We start from the raw sequence: 12,598 nt of genomic DNA, 5'->3' as shown, positions 1-12,598 counted from the left end.
GAGAATGTTTTTAGAAATGTTTTATCTTCTATCGCTTTGGTGGGTGTGGCAAGAAGGGAATTGAAAGAAGCCCAAAATAAATGTTATCCACCCCAAATCTTGGTCAAGTGTGACACCTAGAGGCCACACAAACAGAATTCCTTTGGGTGATTTTTTTTTTTTTAATCTGTCCGGAAACATTTTATGTAGGAAAAAATATTTAAAGTTTTTATTTCAAAATGGACATTCTTCAGTACTTCCCTGTAACACTCTATCAGTGAGTAACTGTGTATATTCCTTCACTTATCTGCGTAGATATGTATACGTCCCCACTATCAAGAGTTTGGAAATGACAACAAAAATAATAAAGACGGATGAAAGGACACCACTTGAGGGGTGATAGGTTCAGAATTGTCTCATTTCTAAATATGAAAAAAAATATGCTTTGCATTTTCATCCGTTGGTTTGGAGAATTTTGGTAGCCTTGGCTCATTAATACTCGAACAGTTCTTTATGAAAAATGATGAACGATTTACTTTGTGGCAGGCTGTACAGATGGTCAATTTAATCTGCATCCTTGAGACTTCTCACGACTAAATTTTGACATCATGTCATTAAACATTTGTGTATTATTTATATCATATTCTAGAAAACAAAGATTGCTATGTCTTGCCGTCCATCAGTTTTATTGATAGGATTTATCCTCCTGGACACGATAGCTTTCACAAAGGAACATGTATCTGAATATATATATCACATCTGTCTCCTCAGAGACCCATATATTTTTGTCCTCAAGTGCAATAATGGCATTGTTATTGAACAGACATGTTAGTGGTGAGACAAATGCTTACATGACTCAGTTTCTTTAAACTTGTCCAGAGATGTTTTTGCTGCTGTTTGGGCATGTATGTGTGTTTGGATGTGACCCGTATGACTTGTATAAATTGAAATTAAAGGAGGAAACACAATTTTTAACTCTTTTCAAACACTCTGCAGAATATTCATCCTAGTTGTATATTTTAAATGGCAGCAAATTTTTGACTTAGAAGTGGTTCCTGACTCCTGTGATATGTATAATGTTTGAAGTTGTAGCTATAATGTTTAAACTCTTGACCAGTTGAGTAATTATTACATAATTATGGATAAATATAAACATCAGATTCTTAACTTTTCTTTTGACCATAAACTATTATGTATAGCATCCAATGGCTTCTTGTAGGACTAATTACCCTGTACATTAAATTGTACTAACTTGACTGTTTAGAGTCTCTGTCTTCTGTTATATAATGAGTTTCTACTTGGTGAATTGGTTTGGGACTCCCTAAGAATGCTTAGAATGGACCGTTATTAAAACAGTACTTCCAGTTCAACATCTTCCCTGTGCCAGAGTTGGAGGAATTCAGGATAAACCTGCAAGGTGCTAACAGTAGCTGAGAAATAAACACAGCCAGGATAGGAAAGCAGTGCCATTGTAGAGAGGTACTTTGTAGAGTTTGCTCTCAGAAGACAGAATGAAGGAAGCATTAGCAGGAGCTATCTTCTTCTTTGGTATAACTGTTGAAACAAGGGTCTTTTAGGGAACCATACATTTGTTAGGATCAGGCTTCCTTTGTATGCCTTATCAGCCTATAATCTTTTGATTGTTGCGTGTGTGTGTGTGTGTGTGTGTGTGTGTGTGTGTGTGTGTTTATTTATTTATTTATTTTTAACCAGTGAAGGAATAGTAATCCACACTAGTTTATCTCTCCTAATCACAGACTCACAGAGCTAGGTTGCTCTGAGCTTTTAATTCCCTCTTAGAGGCCTAACAGAGTGGAAAGTAAACAAAGAGCAAATTTGCAACCTTAAACATTGCTAATTTCCTCTGATGTCAGAATACTTAAACAGGCAGGACCTGGGAATTATTTGATCAAACCTGCTTTTAATCTAATGCATGCACAAGGGCCGTGTCTGGAATGATCTGCAAAACGGCAGGCGTCCCAAGAGAGCTTTATGGAAGGTTTCCTCTGTCAGAAACCGTAGTTTCCTCATTTTAAACTCTGGAGTTGGCAGTGTTTTTGGAGTAAAGTCATAAAGAGTAGTTTTCCTGCCTTTTAAATTTTATTTGGCCAAGTATTGCTGACCGGATGTGGATAGTTTTCTTTGGCTTTCTGTTTGCTGACTTTTTAATTGGCTACATGCCTTATTATTTTAGCTTTACTAGAAAATGAATTAATAAAAGGGTATTATTGAGGGAAAGAAAAAAAAGAAAGAAAGAAAGAAAGAAAGAAAGAAAGAAAGAAAGGGCAAAGCATTATCTGACTTCATACACTTTGTTTCATTGTGTATGGTTTAAGAAAATAAACACAGAACAAAAGACCCCAAAGCATTAGGTTATTTAGACTATGAAGCATTTTTCTACAATAAGATTCAGAGAAATTAATGCCTGGGATTTTTAAGTAAAGAATGTCCTAATTTGGAGATACCCAAATAGTGGAAACCCAGTTTTCCCTTTCATTTTACTTAGAGCTGTGTGGATACTTAAAGGGGGCATACTTTTGACAGAAGTAGATAAAGGGGATAGCACTTTTATTCACTGCGTGTTTGAAATACGGTTTTAAGATGGGTGTTTGTAAAACCTTATCAATGTAACTAGATAGCATTGTGAATGCTTATTAAGTACTAATTCAGTTTTAAAGACTGAAAACACAATGTACTTTGATCTGTCACAGGTCAGTATTGTTGGTATTTCTGTTGAGAACAGATTAAGTTAAAACGAAACACATTTAAGAGAGTGTTCAAATGCTTTTCAATGGCAAGTAAACAACTCTGCTGTTTGTGTTTTTTACATCTGATCATAAATACGGCTTCCGACATAAAGTAATTCAGAAGCCACCGCTTAAAAATAAATTATACACACTGATGCTTTGTGTAAATACACACTAAGAATAGCATGCCACGAGATGTAGCATTTGACTCCTTGGATGCCGATGAATTTCAATGCCTGTTATTTGTCATGCTGAAGCCTGTCGGGTGATGATTCTTTTCATTGGTGTATCCTTCCAAACATATTTCATCGCACCATGTGCACAGGAGTTCTCTGGGCGGGCGTGTTCGATCTGGGTGCCCCCTCTCCCCTTCGCTCCTTCCTTTCTCGCCCTGGCGCTCTCGCCGCCTCCTGCCTCCAGCCCCCACCCCCCCTCGCTCCTTTTCGGCTCACGCCCCCCTCCCCTCTCTCCAGCTGGCGGAGGGGGTTGCACTGCCTCCCAGACCTCCAGGACCTGCTCAGTCAGCTGGGGCCCCCTGCGGCCGGCTGCCTCCCTCGCTGCTAGGACCTGCCACTCTGCGCGGAATGGCAGCCGCAGCAGCATCCCCGCCAGCGGCAGCGGAGGCTGCAGCCACGGCCACCGCGGACGCTATTGTTCCCCGGTGTTAAACGCGCTTTCGCTCCTTTTCATCTGAAACAAACAATAGCAGGGAAGAGCTTTGCTTTCTGTAGTCCTTGGGAAGACAGAGTGAGTGCGCAGAAAAATTCCCTGCCGACCGCGTTCCGGATCCGGACCCTGGAGCGGCTGCGGGCGGCATGGGGCTGCAAGCGAGGCGCTCCGCGTCCCGGAGCCCAGGCGCCGCGGGCCCGCGCCCCGGTGTCCTGCCGCTGCTGCCGCCGCCACTGCTGCTGCTGCTGCTGCTGCTGCTGTGCCCGGGCGCCTGCGGGGCTGCGGCTCCCGGCCAGGCTGAGGCGTCCACTCCGTATCTGTGGAAGACTGGTAAGTGGCACAGAGTTCTCCCTTCTTCTCCTCTCCACCTCTGGGTCCGTATTACAAAGCTGCTGTGGCTTCAGGAGGGACCCCGGTGCATCTTGAGAGCCCCGGTGTAGCGGGATCCTAAGGTGAAAAGTACGAGTACTAGGAAGCAAATTGGGTCATGCCCGATGCTATTAGGGAAGAACAACCTAGCAACTAAGAGGCATGAGAGAGCCACGGGAATCGTGTTTCTCTCGCAGCTCTGTAGTTAATGAGGACACCCAACACGGTGCTTTCATAATGAAGTGCGTTCTTAACCTCTGGGCTTTCATTCTACCGAGAGTTCCTCAACTATATTTCTAGCAAAGAAGAGGCAAGCAGCTCACACCCGGTCTTCATTCTGTCTTCAGGCACTTTGCTCAGTGCCATGAAACGTGTGGGTATAGAGTTGAATTTGTTAAGTATAGCTTTGTGAAATGTGGGACACGTGGAAACAAGCCAGATGAGGGCAGTTCTAACAGCCAAAGGCAGATGGGGCTCCAGTGAGCTCACGGAGAGGGTGCAAAGATCAATTCTTAATGAGTGAATGCCGTGGTTTTTCAAGTGTGCAGTCGTAAGGATGTTTAGGTTTAAACTTTTCCTGCCTTGAGAATTCTTCTGTTTTGTTTTCAACCAACTAACAAAAGCAGCAACTAATTGTGCCTCAGAAGCTCCAGGCAAACTGCTGACTCGAGGTCCTGGTGGGACAGTGACAAGCAGGAAAACAATACCAAGTGAGGAATTAACTCCCCTTTCTCCAGTGTCTTTTTTTCTCCTCTAAAGGACGCTGAGAATTCTTTAGCAGACCTGAAACTTGGCATGTGTATAGAAATGAAGTAGGAAACATTATTCCTGTTGCTTAGAGGTAGGGGTAAATTAAGAGTTTCTTGTCAATGCCTAAACGTTAAGAGAAGCATGCAGTAGAAGGGAGGGAAAAGATGTTATTTGTCATGGGATTGCAAACAAGTTACACAGACTGGGTCTCTTTCCTGGCGGCAACTATCTGTAGCCCCCAGCTGCAAAGAGAGGCTAGTCTACTCTACAATTACACCAATATTCTGAAATTTTAAAGAAGTTGCATCTCTCCGGCAACTTGGGGAGAAGATTGAACAGAAATTTATTTCAAGCCAAAGTACCTAATTTGCTTCAGAATGTTGCAAGAAATAGCACACACTTTTAGGAAAGTCATTTGGATGTCAGTGTTAGCCACTCTTGTTGCCATTTGGAGTTTAAATATTAGTTGTTGACTAGTGGATGCAGATGAGATCATATTTATTTATTTCACATTCAAACAAAGAGTTGAAGATCTCTAATTTAGCTAAAGCCATGGTTTTACTTTTCTGAAGCTTGGTCATAACAAAAACCAATAATCAAACTATAATTTACCATTAAATGGTATTATTTGGAGGTTTGGGAAGAACTTCTCCAGTAGGTAAGTACTAGACAAAATAGTACTTGCCTGCTTGAAATTTGTGCTGTTAAAGTAAGAAAACCCAAGCAGTAATTCAGATAGAATTAGAATCTAGGCAACGCTCACTGTGCAGCATCTGAGGTGCCAATATATGTCAACATAAATGTCATGGTGGGAACACAAACCAATAAACCATTTAAAATAGTGGAAACCTCTCAGGAGCAAGGATATGGAGACCTTGGTTCCACTGCCAGTGCCAGCTCTTGCTAGCTAGAAGAATGTTGGCAGGTTCATTTAACTTTTGACCCCTCGTTTTCTCAGCTGCATATAAATGCAGTGATACCTTCTTCTGACTATTCATAGTGTTATGAAGAGCAAATGAGTGAGTTATGAGAAAGTAATCTATAAATTTCAACATGATATGCATGTGAAAATATAAGCTAGTACGATGAGGGTGATAATGTCATCTCTTTTATGGTGGTCCTTGGTTTGGTGGGGAAAAAAAGTGAAGTAAACTGGAGAGGGAAATTTTCCCTCATTTTTTTTTTCAAGAGGGAAAGGAGGCTTTGCTATTATCTTTAAAGAAATTGAGAGTTGTTATCAGATGAATTAGGAAATATTTAAAGGAGTGGGATACACTGTAAATGAAAATGTAGAGATGAAAGAATTGTGTTTGTCGATGAAAATAGGAAGAGAATTGGGAGAGAAAATGAGGTGAGGTGAGACTGTGCAGGATGTCTGTTCGAGTTTCTTGGTCTTGGTACAGCTACTAATAGGGAGTTAAATTATTTGTCACATCCCTGAATTACAGGGATGTAGTAAAAGGTACACTGGTTGAACAGCTGGGACAGGAACTCTTAACACGGTGTTTATCACTAACAAGCTGTAGAGCATTGGCACAGTCATTTAATGACTTTGGTTCTTGGTTTCTGAGTTTGTAGTATTCATTGATTAGAAAAAATGATATGTAAGGGCCTTCTTGTGCCTTAACATGCTTCATATGTATGTATGTATATGCACATACATACACCATAAATGCATCTATGTACATATACCCATAGTTTATTAAGGTGTGTATATATATAATACATATACGTAATAAATAGGTTTATAATACATGATGTATGGTATATAATGTATAATATAGGAAAGTCTAAGGTATATATTATATGAAAGTTTTATTAAGTCAACTCACAACAAAGAGTTATCGAGGACTCAGTTATGTGAAGTCACTGAGGTAGAGGCTGACTAGAATATTGACATCCCTTCCCTCAAGAAATTCATAATTGAACAATACTGTAAATACACAACAGCACATGGCATACCATAGTCATGAACAAAACTGTGAAAACAGGGAAGTTGTGTAGCTGATAAAGGGGGCTGTAGAAAGTTTTAAGGAGGAGTTAATATTGATGGGGGTTTTGGAAGATGAGAACTGGATTGTTTACTCTGGGAGGAGTGGAAGTCTATTTCAAGCAGAGCAAAGAAAGAAAGTAAAAGTAGAAGCATGCCAGCATTCTTAGGTCTTGAAAGCACTGCACTGCAACTCAAGTGTAGGATGTTTGGTGGGAATGAATGGAGGAATGCCAATTTGATGAATTCGGGCAGGTTGTAAGAAAACCTTCAAACTTTGGTAAAAGATGTTGGAGTTTTAACCTAAACGCAAGTGGAAGCTATTGGCAGCTTTATGCAGAAGACTGACATATTCTTTTCCCAGAATGGAGAGAGATAAGTGAAGAGGCTGGGAGGTCAATAAGGAGAGGGCCTGAGAGGCCTGAGAGGAGAGGAGGGCTAGAGATCACACTGCAGAAGTGTTACCTCAGCTTTAGATTGTAGGGAATGCTGTGCCAAGGAGAGGAGGAATTCATTCCATCAAGATTGCCATCATATCTGCACCTAGTTCCTTGAGGTAGAGGATATGAAAGAAGAAAGAGCCAATTTCCTGGGGTTAGAGAAGAAGAATATCAGTTTACTTTCAATATAGCAAACATGAGGAGTAATCCATTCAAATGAATGTATCTGATGGGAAAACTAGTGACTGGATGGGCAGTTTAGGAGAAAGGCTGAGAGCATAGACTTGGAACTCAATAAATGTATAATATTTCAAAGCATGGTAGTTGGAGGGATGATTAAAAGAAAAGAAATACTTAAAAGAGGGGCCAGGGCACTTTACAGGGAATATTGATATTGAAAGGGCCATTGTTGAGGAGAGACGTGTGGAAGGGTGAAAGACAGTGTGGTCACAAGAGGTCCAAGCAAAATGGCAATAGGTGCTAAATGGAAGAAGATGTTTTATGAAGGGGATGATGGCAAAAAGTATAAGACATTTCTGGAAGACTGGAAAAGAATTATGAAATATTTCAGAAATGATTGAATAAAATGGGGAATTTGTAAGATAATTCTCAGTGTTTTGGGAACGGATGTTTTAACTGGAGTAGTAAAGTTAGAAACTTATTTGAATAATAAACAAGATAATGAAAAAGGTATGATATTGATGAAGTCAAATAACCAAGGGGTGTTGACATCACTACACTTGTTTTTTAATAGTGAAAACCTCAGAATATGATACTAAAAATGTTTATTAAAATACAAAATTAAATATCTAACAGTTTTGTGACAGATTTAAGAGGTAACGTATTTGTGTGAATAATTAAAACATATTTCATAAACACAGATAAAGCACTTTATTATTGGAAGATAAATAATTACTGATATTAGTTTTTCACTCTTCAATATTCTAGAATATGGAATTTTTCAGTAGTAATTATGACCAATAATATTTACCTGGCATTTCTAAATTAAGAACGTGAATACGTTGCGTAAGATATCATCGACTTAACATGAATAGGACAGAAAACAGTGAACACCTGCAACTTTTATCAACTTCTGTCACAGATATATTTTCAGAAAGGTCTTAATGAAGTAACTGTATTTCGTGCTTTTAACTGATGTATAGTTGATATACCATGTTACATTGGTTTCAGGTGCACAGTATAGTGATTGGAACAGGTTTGTACATTAGGCTACGCACACCGTAAGTGTAGCACCCATCTGTACCATACAACCCCATTAAGATACCACCGACTGTATTTCCTATGCTGTACCTTGTATTCCTGTGATTTATTCATTCCACAAGTGGAAGCCTGTATCTCCCACTCTCCTTCCCCCATTTTATCCTTTCACTCACCCCCCTGTCCTCTGGCAACCTTTGGTTTGTTCTCTGTACTTATGGATCTGTTTCTGCTTTCTAAGTTTTGTCTATTTATTTGTTTTTGTTATTTAGATCTCGAATAGAAGTAAAATCATATGGTATCTGTCATTTTCTGTCTGACTTATTTTACTTAGTATGTTACTGTCTAGGTCCATCTGTGTTTTGACAAATGGCAGGATCTCATCCTTTTTTGTGACTGAGTAATAGTCTATTGTGTGTGCTGTGTGTGTGTGTGTGTGTGTGTGTGTGTGTGTATGCCTTCTTTATTCATAGACACTTGGTGGCTTCCATACTTGGGGTATTGTAGATAATGCTGCATTAATATAGGGTCCATATATCTTTTGAATTGATGTTTTCATTTCCTTTCTTCTGGGCATTTACCCAGTAGTGGAATTGCTGGATCATATGGGAGTTCTATTTTTAATTTTTTGAAGAATCTTCATACTGTTTTCCACAGTGGCTATACCAATTTACATTTCCACCAACAGTGCGTGAGGCCTCCTTTTTCCCCCCACATTATCACCAATGCGCATTAATTATTTCTTGCCTTTTTGATTTTAACTATTCTGACAGGTATAAAATCATATCTTATTGTAGTTTTGCTTACATTTCCTTGATGATTAGTAATTTTGAGCATCTTGTGTCTGTTTACCATCTTGGCATGTCTTCTTTGGAAAAATATTTATTCAGGTGCTCTGCCCGTTTTAATCAATATTTTTTTTCTGGTGTTGAGTTATGTAAGTTCGTTATATATTTTGGATATTAACTTCTTATCAGATCTATAATTTGCAGATATCTTTTCCCATTCAGTAAGTTGGCTTTTCATTTTATCGATGATTTCCTTCACTCTGCAAAAGATTTTAATTTTGATATAGTCCCAAATTGAGTTAATTTTTATACTAATGAAATTACACTGAAATCCAAGAAAAAGGTACACACTAACCATTGTTTAGAACTCAGGGGATTAAGATATTTATCAGTGTGAGTTTTCTCTCAAGGAAATCACTTCTCACGTTAAACACTTTTGAACTAAGTTGATCCAGTGCAAGGCAATGCTATTAACAACAATCACTGTGTCCTTTACACTGTTAGTTGTGTGTAAAATAATTCCCTACTTTTTCACTATAAAATAAAAATAAGGATTATTCTTTTCTTTCATGTACTTGTCCTAATATAAACTATTCTGTAGTGCATATGGAAAAATATTAATCCTATTTCTACCATTCATTAAATAACAAAGGAGGGAGGGACGTCATTCCAGGTAGTAGTAACATGAAAGTGGCATTATCCTAATAAAAGTGTTTTGCACTTCAGCTGTGCTTAATTTGGAACGTGGCATAGTTTGCTCATTAAATAGATATGGAGATAGGAGATAGAGTGGACAATGTGGGCGTAAAAGTCAATACAGAGGAACATGGATCACAATGCTATATTTTATCTATGTTATTAAATTATGTCATCTTCAATATGGCTAAATATGTATTACGTAGAGGTTTTCTGAATTTTAATTAAATACGGTAGCATATGTAATATATTAGTGGAGTGTTTGATATATGTTAGAACTCTGATCAGTGAATGGCGTCTTTTATTATTTTTATTATTCTAATATATAATACAGTGGCTACTTAATTTTATGACCTGGAACAAGTCCAGTAATGTGCATTAGCTTTCTTGAAATCACTTGTTTGGTAAATGCACTAGAAGTTACAAATTGATACAGTGCGAGATACTCCATCAGATTATAAGAAAGGCAGCATTGTGGGGATGGAAAGAACACGGGCTTTGGGATCAGACAAACCACTATTTAAATCTGCCTCTACCTTACTGGTCAAGTTAGTTAAACTCTCTGATTTTGTTTTCTCACCTTAGCATAGTGACAGAAATTCTGAAGTGAGAGGCCATTTGCAAAGTTTTGACTGGTAGTAAATGGAAAGTGCCTAGCACAGTGCCCTAAATGTGATAGATGTTCAAAAAATGGTTTCTTCCATTCTTGATTTTTGTTCCCCCCAAAATGACATCACAAGGAGGAATTTTACAGATTCAACACATTCATCAGTCTTCTCCAGACAAGTGGCACCGTGAAAAACCAAACAAATCAAGGAAGAGAGGTGGTTTTATTATAGGCTCATCTTTTTTTATTGCTTAGACACTTTGATGTAGACAGTGTGGAGCACAGACCATAAAAATATTTTGAACAGCAAATTCAGGGTGAATTATATAAATAGAAATTTTTATACCTCATTTTGTGCTGTGTTTCAAGGGCTTTCTCAAGAATCTGAAATGTTAGATTCTTGAAAGTGGTCTTGTGACCACTGCTTTCCAACTTAATTGTTTTCACAGAATTGTTTTTATGTATTCATTAATTATGCTTACTAGATGATCATTTAAATTCTTTTTAAAAATTAAGTTTCTTTCTTTTGTGAGAGAAAGGAAGTGAACACAGCAGGGGACGGGCAGAGAGAAGGAGAGACAGAATCCAGGTCAGCCTCCACACCATCAGTGCAGACCGATCTGGGGCTTGAACTCAAGAAGTGTAAGATCATGGCCTGAGCGGAGATTAAGAGACGTTTAACCCACCACGACAGCAAGGTGCCCCTAACTACATTTTTAAAAACGAAAGTTTCTATCTTGTTTCCCTACCCTTCTTTCTTAGCGTATGTAACCCTGTTCAAAATTCATTAAGAGCTTATTGATTGCATCAAAAAGTGAAATGCTCAGGTGGTTTTGTGAAACTTTAATATCTTAATGGACTGCGGTAACTCAGGTCCCTCGTTATGCAAATTATAGATGGCTACCTGGTTTGCAAAATAATAGAAGCCCCGATCAGGACTGAGGTTGAGTGCTGTAGAGCAACACAAACCCACATTCTTTCCTGCCTGTTATTGCAACCTAGAAAAACTGGTCTGATGGTGGTGGGATGAGATGCTGACATTCAAGGGGAGAGTGAAAGCCTCTGTCTGGTGAATATATAGAATAGGCTCTCTCCAGTATTGTTAGGTTATTACTTAAAATCCATAGTTTATAGTGGGGTCAGTCACTCGGATACATTCTGTGCCTTTAGACAAATAGATAATGACATGTATCTAGTAATATATGTATCCACTGTTAGAGCATTATACAGAGTAGTTTCATTGCCATAAAACTCCTCTGTGCTTCACCTACTCATGTCTCAATCCATCCCTCTATCTTTCCAAATCTCTGGTAACCACTGATCCTTTGATCTTCTTATGTCTCCATACATGTGCTTTTCTTGGAATATCTTATAGTTGGAACCATAAAGTATGTGACCTTTTCTTTCACTTTGCAATAATGCATTAAGTTTCTTCTATGTCTTTTCATGGCTTGATATCTCATTTCTTTTCATCACTGAGTAATATTCTGCTCTATGGACATAGCACAGTTTGTTTATCTATTTACATATTGAAGGACCTCTTGGTCACTTCCAAGTTTTGGCATTATGAATCTGCTGTAAACATCTGTGTGTAGGTTTTTGTGTGGATATGTATTTATCTCTGTTATGTGGAGACGAGGGAGCACAATTGGTGGGTCATATGGTGAAGAGCACCTTTAATTTTGTAAGCAGCTGTCTTTCAAAGTGGCTGTACCATTTGCATCCCATCAGCAGTGAATGAGGGTTCCTGGTGCTCCACGTCCTGGCCAGTGTTGTCAGTATTTTGAATTTAGCTGTTTTAATGTGGGTAGTTGTATGTCGTTGTTTTAATTTTCTATTCTTTAATGTTACATAATGTTGAGCGTACTCTTTTCATCTGTTTGTCATCTGTATGGCTTCTCTGATGAGGGATCTGCAGTCTTTCCAGCATATGAAGAGTAGCAGGAACAGGTGGAACCCTCAGGTGACTGAGTTCAAAGTCTTCGCCTAGCCTGAGCTGCGCATGCTTCCTTTCTGGTTGCTCTGATGACTCATACTAACAAGTATTTTATAAAGAGAAAATAAACATGGAAGTTAACTAAATAAACACCAAATGGAGATGGGCCTACACTTTGTCTTTTGTTCCACCTTGAGGGGAACACCTTGGGAGAGAATTTGGAAGTGATAAACAGTATCTTGAAGCGGAAGAAAAGGGTGTGATATATGAAAGGTTAAATGGAACCTGTAAGCTTGTGAGATTTACTTTTTTTTAAAATGGGTTTTTCACTGTTGTTTTTTTTTTAATGTTTATTTACTTATTTTGGGAGAGAGAGAGTGCGTGAGAGAAAGAGCAGGAGAGGAGCAGA

The 12,598-nt window shown here is 38.6% G+C and overlaps 1 protein-coding gene across 1 annotated transcript in view; it reads left to right on the top strand.

Moving 5' to 3' along the window:
* The first annotated feature begins 3,459 nt into the window (after window positions 1-3,459).
* The window catches only part of THSD7A (thrombospondin type 1 domain containing 7A), a 439,517-nt gene continuing 430,378 nt past the window's right edge, over window positions 3,460-12,598 (top strand). The window contains exon 1 of the mRNA XM_049641551.1: window positions 3,460-3,725. Coding sequence (XP_049497508.1) covers window positions 3,542-3,725 — 184 coding nt within the window. The 5' untranslated portion in view covers window positions 3,460-3,541. The remainder of the gene's footprint in view (window positions 3,726-12,598) is intronic.

The sequence above is a fragment of the Panthera uncia genome, chromosome A2, assembly GCF_023721935.1.
Source record: "Panthera uncia isolate 11264 chromosome A2, Puncia_PCG_1.0, whole genome shotgun sequence".
Lineage (NCBI taxonomy): Eukaryota > Metazoa > Chordata > Mammalia > Carnivora > Felidae > Panthera > Panthera uncia.
Note: the sequence above shows the minus strand (reverse complement) of the source record. Positions and strands in the feature narration are given on the sequence as shown.